The 15,304-nt window shown below is 39.6% G+C and overlaps 1 protein-coding gene across 1 annotated transcript in view; it reads left to right on the top strand.

Annotated features, from left to right (window-relative positions):
• The first annotated feature begins 472 nt into the window (after positions 1 to 472).
• ROCK1 (Rho associated coiled-coil containing protein kinase 1) overlaps positions 473 to 15,304 on the top strand; it is a 127,575-nt gene continuing 112,743 nt past the window's right edge. The window contains exon 1 of the mRNA XM_081802543.1: positions 473 to 1,446. Within this exon, the coding sequence (XP_081658669.1) occupies positions 1,354 to 1,446 (93 nt within the window). The 5' untranslated portion in view covers positions 473 to 1,353. The remainder of the gene's footprint in view (positions 1,447 to 15,304) is intronic.

Here is a 15,304-nt window from a genome sequence, read left to right on the forward strand (position 1 = left end):
TCGCTTAGAAAAGAACCTATTTGCAAAATAACAATAACAAGCACCCTTTCTTTCTGGTCAGAAAGCTCCGGACGACTATAGCCCAGAGGAAGCAGAGTTGAGGCAGCTACTTAGGAAGCGACCAGAGACAGAAAGAGCTCCGCGCTCCTATTCGCCGACCCCTCGCCAAACCCGCCCCGACCTCCGCTCCAGCTCCAGAGAGCCACTTGGCTCCTCACAGCCAGCCGGGGCGAGGCGGTGCCGCCCGCCGCACCCTGTCCCCGCCTCTCCGCTACCAGCCCTCCCCATCCGCCGGCGAGGCCCCGTGCGCGCCCCGCCTTCCGCCCCGCCCGGCCCGGCCCGGCCCGGCCCGGCCCAGCCCAACCCTGCGGAGGCGCCGGCGTGCGCGCGCGCGCGCGCGCGCGCGCGTGTCGAGGGACCGATTCTCCTTCCGAGCGGCCGCGCCCCGCATGCGCAGTCCGCGCCGGCGGTCTCCGTTTGTTTGAACAGGAAGGCGGACATATTAGTCCCTCACGGCCCCCCTCGCCCCACCCCCCCAGGCATTCGCCGCCGCGACTCGCCCTCTCCCGAGCAGGGGACGCAGCCCCTCCCAGAAGCTCCCCCATCAGCAGCCGCCGGGACCCGACTCTCGTCTTCCTCACCGCCCGCTCTCCAGCCTTTTCTAAGTCTTCATCGGGCACCGACCTCGCCCTGCCCCGCCGGACAGCGCGGCAGCACCCCAGTAGCGACGGGACAAAATGGGAGAGTGAGGCTATCCCGCGGAGACCAGCTCTTAGCAGAGCCGGATCGGTGCGTCGGGCCGCGCCAAGGAAACCCGGGGATGCGGGGCTAGACCGCCTACAGCGCCTGTGAGCGGAACGGGTCGGGCCCGTGGCCCAAGCGGCGGCGGCAGCTGGCACAGCTCCGCACCCGCCCTTCGCTTTCGCCTTTCCTCTTCTCCCTCCCCTGCTGCCCGGAGCAGTCTCCACCCTGCTTCTCTTTTTCTCCCACCTCCTGCCCATCTCGGGACGGGGAACCCTCCATGGCGAAGGCGGCTGGGGCCCGCTAGGCTGAAGCACCTCGCCGGAGCAACGAGGCTGGTGGCGACAGCGCTGTCGGCTGTCGTGAGGGGCTGCCGGGTGGGATGCGACTTTGGGCGTCGGAGCGGCTGTGGGTCGCCGTTGCCCCCAGCCGGGGGTCTGGAAAGCGGAGATCCCCTCAGTGAGGGGGAGGAGGGGGAACCGGGCGCACCTGGTGACCCTGAGGTTCCGGCTTCTCCACCCCGCGGCCGCGAACCCATCGCCGGAGGAAGTTGGTTGAAATTGCTTTCCGCTGCTGGTGCTGGTACGAGGGTATTGTCACAGTAGCAGCAACATGTCGACTGGGGACAGTTTTGAGACTCGGTTTGAAAAAATCGACAACCTGCTGCGGGATCCCAAATCGGAAGTGAATTCAGATTGTTTGCTGGTGAGTAGCGCTGTTGTCTTTTGCTTGTCTGGGGTTCAGTATTTGCTTTTCCTCTTGCTTTCAGTCTAGTTATTTGCAAAAGAAAGTTTCAGGTGTGCATAATCTTGGAAAACACCAAAATCTGCTGTTTCTCCTGAAGAGTTTTTGGAGCACCACTAAAATCTCATGCCGTGGCCTTATTTATCTGTGGACTGGCCCTGTACTAACTAGTCTCTGAACTTTTAGCTCTGGCTCAGTTCACCATTATACAAAAGATACTTAGAAACCTCTACTGCAGGCATCACATAAAAAGTTATCACGTTAGTTATTTCTACATATATAGTTTGTTGAATGACGATCTTAGTAATATTAATCTTTTTGATCGGTTTGACAGTAATACTGGAAAGACTACTTTCCACTTAGAGCGATTTAGCTCCCAAGGGTTTAGTTTTTAGACTTGGAAGTGACAATGGAGAATCGATATTGAGGAAGTGATTTTTGAGCCAAAATGTCATAGGTGATTTGAGTGTGGGGGAACTTGTTGCTGGACTGTTAAGTGTAAAGACCTAAGATCACTGATAGGTCATCACATTATTAACTCTTTTACAGTATTGTAGATTACACAAGTACCACACAGATACTTTATCATAACTGCCTTTTTTGGTGCTGGTGTGCTTACCATTGTCACTTTTAAAACATTCTGAAGAAGTTTTATGAAATGAAAGGCCAAATTCTTAAAGATCTTTCATTGGTTACAGTTATCTGTAAATAATTAGTTTTTAAGTTTTGTCTATTTTCCCTGATACTAATAGTTGCAAACTCTGTAAGCGAGTTTCTCCTTTTACTTTACTGAACAACTAAAAGTTATATAATAATTCTATTTTAGTCCAAACAAAACCGCATAATCTCTAAAGTTACAGGGAGTATGTATATGAATAGTTATTTACAGCCTCCTCAGAGAATTAATGTTACATGTATACAATATTTGGGATTAAGATTAAGTGAACAAAATAATGCCATTAAGAGAGGTAATATTTAAAAATCTCATGTTGAATCAGGAAAATCATGTAGATCATTTAAAATTAACATGCATTTTGTTACTCTAAATATTTGTGTATATTTTTAAATGTGTACTGTTTTACCAGAAAATTTCTCCCCAAAGCTTTCAGAATTACTTTTAGCATCCTTGACTGTGAAAGGAGAGTCTTGTGGGTTGTGTATTTGAAATGTCTCACCTACATTAGGGATGCTCTTCATATTGAGAAACAGCAAGGATGGTGGATGCTTAATACAATTTAAAACGTTTTATTGAATGAGAGAATGGGAAAGAATTTGAACACATCTTTCTACTAAGAATTTCTGTTACTTTTGATTCTGTTTTGATTTTTGATCTCCTAGTTCCATAAAGCAGCGGTATAGGGAGGGTTTAGTAGCTTTTTTTTTTTAGGTTGTATAGCCTCTTGCCGTAGTTTCATTGGTGGGAACCTCACAGATTTGTTGAAATGTGGAAGATAACAAAGAAATATAAGGCATGGAGACTCTTTACTTGAAAGTCCGATCTATTTAGGAAAACAACACCTAATCTCACATTTATACACAGAAACAAAGCAGAACACTTTACAGCCTGAAAAAAATGTGTGATAGATTTCAAATAATTGGTGTAGGCGATACATGCTCTTGGTTATTGAAAATAAGAGTGTGTTGAGAGGGCCGGAGTATGCTTATGACGAGTGGATAGGATTTAGATAGAGTGCATTCAGAGGAGTAGAGGATAACATGAATAGAGGATGTGATTGGCTGTGACATGTTTAGGGGAACAGGATAAAGTTGGAAACATAGATTGGGGCTAGAATGTGGAGGATTTGATTGCTGGGCTATAGAGTTTAGATTTTCTTCAGTATGTTGTGGCTATTAAATATTTGTAAATGAGACTGTGCCAGGATGAACGAAGATGAATCTGGTAGTTGTATGCAGGGTGAAGTGTGTAAGAAGAGATTGGGGATTTAACAAATTAATAGTGCAGAAATTATTGAAGCCCCAAATTGGGGCATTATAATGGGAAAGGAAGAATTGATGGCACTGATTGGCAGGGTTGGGGAGAGGGGGGAACCAAAGTGAGAGAAAATACATGATGCTAAAAAATTTGAGGCTAGGTTATAGGGAGACTGTTGAAAACAAGCAGGCAGGTTTGGAAATCTCTTGGGAAGAATAGGCAACGGATTAAGTTCGATTTCAGGTTGTGTTTCAAAGGATAGTGGTGGAACAACCACAAAGAAATGACCTGTAGACTGTTGGAGATAGGAAACTGAGCTCATAATTAAAGATGACAATTTGGAAATCATTTGCACAGACGTGCAAGTTGAAACTGATAGAACGATAAAGGGTAAAAGATGAAAGTTGAACAAAGAGGAAGAGTTAAGAAAGTCGGCAATCAGAGCCTTTTCAGAGTTAGGACAGCCAGGTATCTTGGAGCCTAAGACTTGGGAAAGAACATTTCGAAAAATAGTCAACAGATTTCCCCCCCCCTTATATGTAGTCTTATAGTCTTGACCCTCTTTTCTGTTTGGTTTCATAATTATTGATAGCTGTTCAAATTTTATTACCATATTAATCTGAACTTGATAAAGATTGAATTTTTTCTTTGGAGACAAATCCTTTTTTTAGTTTGTAGTGTCTAGCGTGATTTTTCTTTGCATGGTATTTTATGTTCATCGTTAAGGATTCATTCATTCTACCATTCAGAATGGCCTATCAGGTAACTTTGCTTTTTTTTCAGTGAGTCTGTTCTTACTCTTTCCTATCTGGACTTTGGACATCTCCTGTAGGGATGATACCCCTTCTAAGTTGGTTGCCTTTCTTTATTATTTTGGCCATTGTTGATTTATTTAATTGATACTTACTGAATATGTATTAATGTGCCATGTGCAGCACTCAACTTCTAGGGTGTGTGTGTGTGTGTGTGATATCAAGAAATAAAATCAAGCATTTACTTGAGTAGATCCACTCTTCAGAAATGAAAGTTCCCAAAACTTTTGGTTTCAGAAGAGTCTGCTGGCAGATCTCTCTCTCTTTTTTATAGATTTTATTTTATTTATTTGTTTGAGAGAGAGAGAAGGAGAACTTGCGAGCACGGGGAGGGGCAAACGGAGGGAGGTAGAGAGAGAGAATCTCAAGCGGGTTCCTTGCCGAGCGTGGAACCCGAGGTAGGGCTCGATCTCATGACCCTGAGATCATGACCCCACTGGCAGATCTTTTCTAAAGAATCCAACCCACAAAACAGCCTTTTGTGTTGAGCTCCTAATGATGAGTTTTAGTAGTTATAAAATAATGTAGCTGGAAGAAGCCTTGGTAAGTGGCTATCCAACCTTTTCTCATATAATTTAAGAACTAGATAAGTCTGTTTTTCATATTGCAAATATAAATGCTAAAATAGTCTGCAGATAATATTATGGTAACTATTCACTTATTTTCTAAATCATCCAAATCACTCAACCTTGGGTTTCTGTAAGTCACATTCTTTCCAGTGTCTTAATGGTTCCCTTACTGTCCATATTATAGTTTATAGTGATTATCACGAGCTGTTTTCCTTTTCCCTGCCTTTATTTTAAGCTTAAAATTATTTTATCTGGGGCTTATTAACAATTTCTCAATAGTTTTGAGTACCTCTGAAAACAATAAGCTCTAGAGTTTAAGTCTAAATTTCCAGAGGAAAAAATGCGTATGATTTGGAAATTAAAAAAGAAAAACAGGGGCGCCTAGGTGTATCCGTCAGTTAAGAGTCTGCCTTCGGCTCAGGTCATGATCCTGCGGTCCTGGGATCAAGCCCCACGTTGGGTTCCCTGCTCAGTGGGAGCCTGCTTCTCCCTCTCCTCTCGGCTTGTGCTCTCTCTGGCTATCTCTGTCACTATCTGTCTCTCTCTCAAATAAATAAATAAAATAAAAAAAAAAAAAACAAAGAAAAACAAAGGTAGTTGGGTGGGAGCATTAGGAATATATTTGTCTTGAAGGGTGACATACATTTCTTGAAAATATAGCTGTCTTGGGACGCCTGGGTGGCTCAGTCGGTTAAGCGTCTGCCTTCGGCTCAGGTCGTGATCTCAGGGTCCTGGGATCGAGTCCCACGTCAGGCTCCTTGCTCAGCGGGGAGCCTGCTTCTCCCTCTGCCTGCCACTCCCCTTGCTTGTGCTCTCTCTCTCTCTCTGACAAATAAATAAATGAGTTAAAAAAAAATAGCTGTCTTGCCTTTAGCTTGTTTAGCATACTGCTTCAGGATGCCAGTTAAGAGCATAACCTTTTTTTCTAGTTTTGTGTAGCTGGTGGAGGTGTAGCAGTAGTGGGTAAAATGGAGGGAAGAAGGGAACCAATATTAGTTGAACAGTGCATAACTGAGTTCTAACATTGCTGTCCCCTTTATACGTTTTTGTTAACTGTCATTTTTCATTAGTCAGTTTTTCAGAATGTAGGAAGCATATGTAAATGAAGTTTCAGGTGTTCTGTTTTTTAGTTTTTCTTCCTTTAGATTCTCTTTTCTTGGACTTCTTAACCCAGTGCTTTCCCATTTTTTCATTGCTGACTTTTTTTTCTCTCAGTCTCAGTCTTTGGTCTTGTACTTGGTACTTACCTTTTTATTCACTCTCTTGAAAATTCATCCATTTTTACACCTTCAACTGCTGTCATCTCTATGCCCACAATATCCAAGTCTTTATTTTTTAGTCTTTTTTTCTGGTTTTCAATCCTAAATATTAGGATGCATCTGCCTTTGGCTCAGGTCCTGATCCTAGGGTCCTAAGATAGAGTCCTGCATCAGGCTCCTTGCTCAGCGGGAGCCTGCTTCTCCCTCTGCCTTCCGGTCACCCTGCTTATTCTCTCCCTCTCTCTCTCTGACAAATAAATAAGTAAAATCTTAAAAACAAAATCCTAAATATCTGACTGCTCACTAGGCATCTGTACCCGGATGTCATGTTATCACTTAAATTTCTCATATTCTAAAAATGAGCTTTCTTCCATATAATTCCTTGTCATTGACACCACTATTCTCCCTGTCACTAACCTGGAATTTTTGTTGTGAACTTTAACAATTCTGTGCCACATGTTGGGTTATTTCAACAGATTTTGGCTAGTGTTCCCGATTCAAGATTATTACTGTATAATCCCTCTGTGCATCCTACTAGTTGAATTGATCACGTTTGGGGTTATATTAGTGAAATGAAAAGACCTGAAGTCATTAAATCTTTGAGCCTAAAACAGTATGCCTGCCAGTGTTCATAATTTATGGGTTAATGGGTGTTACCAGTCAATTGCATATCTGGTTAGTTTGGACCAGACTGTTTTGATGAAACCAAGTTGCAAGAATTTTTTTAAAAAACAAATTATTCCACTCATTCATTCAGTGAATCTTTTGTAGGCTCTAAACTTGGATTCAAATGTAGGCTCTGCCATGTACTTGCAAGATGATTTTAGGTGAGTTATTTTAACCTGTCAGAGTTTATTTCATCTTCAGAAAAGTGAGGGGATAATAGTACTAGATTGTTGTAAGGATTAAATAATATAGACAAAGCAATTATCACAGCATATGGCATTTAGTAAGCATTTAATTGGTAATTATTATCTTTGTCATATTTATAGTATTCCTGTTGTATGCTAGTCACCGTTTAAGCTGGAGGTTGATATTTATTATCTTCTGTAAGTGCAGAATAATGATGGCACCTCAAGCCATGCCCATAAATTCATAATCCAGCTGTATTTTACTGAACTGTCCGAACCAGTTGTAACTAAAAACGGAGACATTTAGATGGGATTGAGTAGAATGGGGAGGGACTTTTGGAGACTATTTATTTAGTCATGATTTATAACATACGTACTTTGTGCCAGGGGTTTATAAGAAAGGCAGTTGGGAGCTGGTTTGCGGAGATTTAGTTGTTATCTTGTCCCGTTTCTGTATCTTTTGTACTTTCAGTATGTGTTCTGTAAATAGGCCCTCTTACACTAAAAGTACCCTGTGGGTGTATAGAGAGGTGGCTCAGAGTAACAGCTGAGACATGAATTGGGCCATTCATTAATCTCTTGAGTCAGAAATGTTTTTAATCTAGAAGAAGGAACCACATAAAAAAATTTGTAATGAACAAAGAGTAAATTCTCAGTTTTAGATTAGTTTTTGCATAACTTTACGTTTAGTTTTATTTCATAATTGTAAGTTTTATGTGTATATATGGTAAAAACAAGAGATTCTGTTTTCATATTTAGCCAAAAACCCCACATGTCAGTAAATACTACATATGGAGTTCTATTGCTGAAGATAATTAGCTCTACTTCCCCATTCCTATCCTCACTAAAAAAGAGGTACATCCATTTAGTTTAAGTACAGAGCATAGCTAATGTGTGCCACACTCGTGTGTACAAGATAAACAGTGCTGCATTTCATAATGGAAAATATTTTTTGAAACATGCCATTTGCATGGTATAGTAAAACAAAACAAAAACCTCTGGATTGAAAATTGAGAGCATTGGCATAAACTTGTTTTGCTGTTAATTTCTCTCTGTGACCAAGTAAATCTTTTTTCTTATCTGGGCTTCAGTTTCCCCATTTGTAGAATGAAGAGTTGGTCCATACAGTTGCTGATGTCCGTTGTGTCTTTAAAATTCTATGAGTCTTTGTTTATTATACTTCTGTAAAAACTTAAAAAGTTGTGTCATTGATTCATTACTTAATAGAATTTAAAAGTTAAATGGTGTTGGGGTAGAGATGTAAGAATAGGAACCATCTTTGGTAAGTGCTATTTTTGGAACTAGTTCTATATAGCCTTGGAAGATCATGCTAAACTAATTATTAATTGTTATACTTGGCAGTTTTTTATTTTTGCATTTGTGACTTGTGTCCGTAAGTGTAGAGGTTTGCACTTTTTGAGCAGAGGAGGCAGTAGTTGAGTTACTCATTTGCATATCCATTAAAATGTATACATGTAGTTTACTTCTCTAATACACCTGGCCTCCCTGTTTGGGATTGTGAAATATAGGAGTACATTTTCATTGTAGTTTCTAAGCAGTTAGTGGGACATTAGATGTTCAAATTAATGTCCAAAGTTGATGTCTCAGAGGGTTTAGAGGTTGTCTTATACTTGTGTCTTATTTTAAAAGGTATGCTAACCTGTGCCCCCTCTTTATTCCTAGTTTATTTTTATTTTACTGTTTTATTCCCATACTTTATAGTCTTTATTCCATACTCCAAATTGACTTTTGGAAAGGAATTGAAATTTTATCTGAGAGGAACTCCTTTTGAAATAGTGGACCTCATTTAACTCTTCCTTTTTCTCTTTGCTGTTACTCATTCAACAAATGTTTATTTGGTGTGTACTGGGCACTCTGATAGGCACTGGGGACACCATGCTGAGTACAAACAAAAAGGGGTCTTTTGTAGAATTGGTAGTCTCAGGAAAAGGGTAAATTTTGAGCAGATAGGAATGGGGTAAGGCTCAAACGGGAGGTAAGAGATATGATCATGCCTTTCCTTTAAGGTTTGGGATATATTTAAAGACTTGTGGTAAAGTAGTCTAAGTGTATAATTTTCAGCTATGTGTCTGTAGATTCTCTGTATCAGATTCACTTGAGGACTTGTTAAAAATGGAATCTGGGCCCATGCCCAGACAAACAAAATCAGAATTTTTTGGGATGAGTCCTAGGATTCTGCATGAGTTGGGATTCTTATTTTTGTTTTGTTTGATAATTTTGTAAATGAAAAATTTCAAACATACACAGAAGTAGGGAAAATAGTATAGTGAACCCCCATTACCCAGATTCTGCAATTTTCAGAATTTTATCACGCTTGCTTCATCCATCACCCTTTTTCTTGCCAAAATATTTTATTTTTTAAAGATTTTATTTATTTATTTGACAGAGAGCTAGAGAGCACAAGTAGGCAGAGGGGCAGGCAGAGGGAGAGGGAGAAGCAGGCTCTCTGATGAGCAGGGAGCCCGATGTGGGGCTCTATCCCAGGACTCCGGGATCATGACGTGAGCCGAAGGCAGCCGCTTAACCAACTGAGCCACCCAGGCGCCCCTCTTGCCAAAATATTTTAAAGTAAATTCCAGATATTATCATTTCACCCCTACATACTTCAGTAAGTATCTCTGAAAAAAACCAGAGAACATTTTCTTCATTAACACCATGGCCATTATCATGTCTAACAAAATTAAAAGCTTCTTGGTACCATTAATTCCCAGTTTTATTCATATTTACCTGGTGTATAAAACAATGTGTTTTTTACAGTTGCTTTTTTAGAATCTGGATCCAGACAAAGTCTACGTGTTGCTTTTGTTTGTAAGGTCTTTTAAGTCTCTTTTTAGTATAGTGCAGTCTTCTCCCTGTATCTTATTTACCCTCACATTGTCTTGTTGAAAAAACTAGGTCATTGGTACTGTACAGTGTTTCACATTCTGGATTTTTGTTGTTGTTTCCTTGTGAAATCATTTAATTTGCTCCTCTATCTTCCATATTTCCTGTAATTTGGTAGTTAGATCTAAAAGCTTGATTTAATTATAAATTTTTAGTCATAGATTATGTTTTCTTTTGCCTCACATCACGAGGCATATAATACCTGGCTAGCCCACCCTTAGTGATGCTAAGGTCAATCAGTGTGTTCAGGTGTTAATTGTCTGTAATAATTTCCTTTGTAAAATCCTTCATCATTCTTTCATCTAATGGTTCCATCCACTTATAATCTTCCATTGAATCAGTTATTTCATTAGGGATAGCAAAATAATGACTTTCTAATTCTGTCATTCCTTTCACATTTATTAACTATAATTCTTCTATTAAGAGAACTTAAGAATTTAAGAACTTTTACTCATCATCAATAGGGCTATTTGCTCACCATGAAATACAGTTTATAAAATACAGGATGAATATTTCAGTTTTTCTCTTTAATTGCCACTTTTCCGAATAAGCTACTTTGGAGCCTTGGTGTGATAGATGTGGCACAAACTGAGGTATTTGAGAGAACTTTAAGGAAGGGACTATTTACAAAGATATAGACAGTATTTAAGGAAATTAGTACAATCCCATCTGATTTGTATATGACTCTAATAATCTTTGATAGAGCTTCCTTGGGGTTTTTTTTTTTTTTTTTTTTTGTATAAAAGATGCCCAGGCTCATCTTGTACATTTCTTGCCCCAGCCTTGGAAGCCAGCCATTCCTTTCCTATTAGTTGGGAATGATAGTCTGAGACCACAATAGGGATTCTAGGGTTATTCATTGTGGCTGGGTTGAAATTGCTTCTTGTTCTTGTTTAATGAATAGAACTATGAGTTTTTATTTTTGAAAGAAGAAGAATATACTGATAATTTCAGTTTCAGTTTATCATCACTTTTTTTTTTTAAGATTTTATTTGAGAGAGCAAGCGAGAAAGAGAGAGAGGGAGAGAGAAAGCATGAGCAGGGGGAGGGGCAGAGGGAGAAGCAGGCTCCCCGCTGAGCAGGGAGCGTGATGTGGGGCTCAATCCCAGGACTCTGGGATTATGACCCAAGTCAAAGGCAGATGCTTAACCAACTGAGCCACCCAGGCGCCCCAGTTTATCATCACTTTGAGTTTGTATTTCTTTTACAGGAAAAATCTTAGTTCTAACAACACTAACAGAAGTACACTTTTGTTTGATTTCTAAGAACGTGGGTATGATATAGTTAAAGAAAAACTGAGCTGAATGGGATGGGGTTTGAGGATCTGAAGCCTTGAATGTACTCATCTGATTGACTCTGTAAATTATAAATTGAAAAATTATATGGCCTTGTACAGATAATATCCACTTTCTGAACTTTGGTTTTCTTTAGAAGTATAATAAAAAATTCACTAATTGAAACCATCTCCAAATTAATTTGTCTTTAGATACAAATTTACATTTCCAGCTTTATCAAGAAATTCTGTTTTAGATATATATCTCTAATTTGTTCTTTCATTGATTGCTTAAATTTTACTACTTCTTCAGCAGTAGGTCAAAGAAAATGTTTCTCTGATTTTTATCATCCACTCTAAAAGTGTTTACTCATCTCAGCCTAATTGTATTTCCTTTGCTTATTTCTAGTAATCTGTAATCATAGAGGCAGTATTGCATAGTGGTTAAGAACATGCTCTGGAGTCAGACTGTCTGATTTTGAACCCTACCAGGTCAGCTGTTTATTAGCCTTGTGGCTTTTTTTTGAGCGTAGTTGACACACAATGTTACATTAGTTTCAAGTGTACAACTTAGTGGTTATTAGGTAAAGTTCTTAGTTTTTTTTAAGACTCAAACACATCATCCTCAAATAAGATTAATCATAGACTCTTATAGGGCTGTTAGGAGTATTAAATACGATAATGCATGTAACCGTGCTTTGCATAGTTCCCAGCATTTAATGGATGTTAGCTATCATTATCATCATCATTGTCATCATTATATATCTTTGTAATTTGTTCTGGGAAAAAGGACTTTTGTGCTGACCAAGTGTGTTATTATCCACTCCCCCACACCACAGGCCAGCTTTTTATTTAGTCGTGTGATCTTGGGCAAGTTATCTAACTTCTTTGACCCTGAATATATTTAATCTGCCAAATGAGAATCATGATAATATATACTTCATATATTTTAATTATGAGGATAAATGAAATAATTTATATGTAGGTGCCATAGTTTCATCCAGATGTTACTAGTTACTTTTTTCTTTACCTTTATGTTACAGATCTGATGAAGGTTCCACTGTATTTAGCAGTACTGCTTAGAAACTTGGAAGACGAGTAGAATGGGATTCTTCTTTTGAAATATATTTTTTAAATCTTATCTTTGCTTTCTGTTATGACTGCCCTACCCAAGCCCAAATTTTTAACCCAACATTCTTGGATTAGTGGGACACCCTAGCAGTTTGCCAATATAATCCATATTGTGTCTTTCTTTTTCTTAACTTTAGTACTTTTTGTCATGTGGTCTTAGCTTACCTATTTACTTAGCCTTACTTCCTGTTACTCTCCAAGGTAGACTGGTCCAGGTGATTTTCTCAGTTTCTATGGCATGTTGCCTGCTTTTCCCTACCTTTGCTCTCACAGTTCCAGGCCCTATTTTTTGTCTCAGATCTGAGTTTTCCTCTATATTCTCCTCACCAATTTCCTTTCTCATCTTTATATTCTAACATAAGTCACAACTGTGTTATACTTTTATTTTCTTTTTCGAAGGCTTACAGTATTTGTAATTGTCTCATGTAGTTTAGAACTTAATCACCACTGTCTTGTATGAGTCTGTCTTGAGTGTTGGTATTATTACCTCTCTAATGAGAATTCCTTGAGGGCTTATTATAATTTTGGACACTATTGTTCAATTAATACTTGTCAGTTGTTGTGAATGATTATCGCCTCACCCTATACCCCTGTTCTTTCCCTCTGAATTAGTTAGGATTCTTGACAGTTATACATGATAGAACTCAACTTGAATTTTCCTAGGCAAAAAGAATTTATCGATTCAGGGAAACCTGATCTCAGAGATTCAGTTGAGCTTCAGTAAGAACTAGAACTTGGGCCTCCAATGCAAACAAGGTGCTCTCCCTGTATTTTCTTATTCTTTCTTTGTGTTATTCTCTCTCATTGTAGACTGATTTTAGTCACTTGTGGAAAATATGGCTGCCCAGAGCACTGGAGCTTTATATCTAACAGCTTCAGCTTCAGCCACTCTTTTCAAGTCTTTGAGTCTTAAATCCAGAGAGCTCTGGTGCAAAACGAGTCATTAGTTAGGCTTGGATCAGGGGCCAAGGAGGGTAGGATCACTTGAGAACTCTGAGAATGGGGAGGCAGTTTTCAGGAAAGCAAGAGCAGTGGGACAGGGCAAACAATAAGAGATGTTCATTATTCCACCCCTTCCTCCTTTCTTCTTTTCTTTGACCTTGGATAAGTCAGTTAAACTCTTTTACAACAGCCATTTCCTCAAACTATAAAATGGGGTTAATAATAATTTACTTCATAAAGTAGTGGTGAACATTAAATGTGATGATCTGTAAAACAGAGTTTGAAATTTCACAAAAACAATACTGTAAGCTGATGATAAATGGCTGCCCCGTGGTCCCTTTTGCCCTCATGCCCTGTGCTCATCTGGCCTGGGCCCAAAGCTTTTTTGTCTGTAGGTGCTTATCTTGCCACTCCAGGTTGCTAATTGGCTTTTTGGCATTACCCTATTCAGGTGCATCCCCCATAGCTTCTACCATCTTTCTGGTAGAAGGAGGAAGAAGTTATTAACCTCACATAGTTTTTCTTGGATAGTTTTAGAGTAAATTATTTATTATAACTAAATGAATTATGATTATAATCTAAATAAAAGCAGTGGGCTTATTTTGTAATTGTAGCATTCAAGCTCAGTCCCTGCCCCTTTCTTCCTTCTTGTAATAGTTGGAGAGTAGCCACTAGATTTAGTGAGTTGAAGGCTAAGGGCCTATAAAGATTTGTATTCCTTTTTACCTGTATTAACTAGGAGTCTTTTGATTGTAAAGGACTGAAAACCCAAACCAAATTAGCTTAAGTGATAAAGAACATTTATTGTCTCTGAATACTTTATAGGTAGATTCTAGCTTCAGGAATGTCTTTTTTTCAGGGCTTAAATGATGTGACTAGGTGCTGGTTTTCCAGATCTGCTTCCTTAGTATTGTCTTCCTTCTCAGATAGATAAATTATTGTGATTGTAGGATGATTGCCAGTTTAGCTTCCAAGTCGACTTGTTCAGGTGCAGTCGAAAGAAAAAGCCTTTTCTAACCTTCAAATAAAGTTTCTAACTGATTTGGCCAACTCAGGTCATGTGCCCATACTTGAACCAATCACAGTAGTGAGAAGAATGCTATGCTGATAGGCTTAGGCCTTCATCATGTGCGCCACTCTCAATACTGAGGGTGAGACAGCTTATACCAAGATTAATATTAGAGTTGCATGAGGAAGGGGTAGAAATTGGAGTTCAGTTACCACAAGAAAGGGAAATGACATCTGAGCAGTTCCAAACAACAAGTATCTACTACATTAGGTAGAGACTCCTCCTCAAGAGAATCCCAAGTAATGGTAATTTATTCTTTATATTTTTTGGAGATGAATTTTTTTTTTTTACTGAATTGTTATCTGACACTAGAATTAGAGTAAGTATTGCCAGCTAGTTTCCAAAGACTGCCAACTTAGTACTACAACTGGGACAATATCTGATCCTTTAATGGAGGGATGCCTATATGGTGCTTTGCCCTTTTTTCTTTTTTTTTTTAAGATTTTATTTATTTATTTATTTGTCAGAGAGAGAGAGCAAGAGAGTGAGCACAAGCAGGGAGAACAGCAGGCAGAGGCAGAAGCAGGCTCCCTGCTGAGCAAGGAACCCGATGTGGGACTCTATCCCAGGACCCTGGGATCAAGACCTGAGCCGAAGGCAGACACTACCAGGCGTCCCAGTGCTTGGCCTTTAATGATGAACCTTTGGGTGACACATTGAAAATTTTCCAAATGCCTGTTCATGAATCAAACACATCAAGACCAAATACAGATTCTTGTAGGCTTTACCATAGCCCTACTATATGAGAATTGGAGTTAGGAGATATAAGTATGCTGAAGTATGTATTCTTAACAGGGCCTAGGTGATTGCATAGCCAGGTTTGGGAAGGACTGAATTAATTGCCAAGTAGCTAGACGTTATGCCTCCTGCATATATCTCATTTTGGAATCTGCTGTGAGGAAAACAAAATAAAGTAGGATTAGATGGAAAAACTCACCTCCCATTTAAGAAGTTATTTTCTTTCTTTTTTATTTTTTTTAAGATTTTATTTATTTGAGAGAAAGAGAGAGCGTGAGCAGAGGGAGGGGCAGAGGGAGAGGGAGAAGCAGACTCCCCACGGTGCAGGGAGCCCAACC

The sequence above is a fragment of the Leptonychotes weddellii genome, chromosome 13 (assembly GCF_054177405.1).
Source record: "Leptonychotes weddellii isolate Sample4059 chromosome 13, ASM5417740v2, whole genome shotgun sequence".
NCBI classification, from domain to species: domain Eukaryota; kingdom Metazoa; phylum Chordata; class Mammalia; order Carnivora; family Phocidae; genus Leptonychotes; species Leptonychotes weddellii.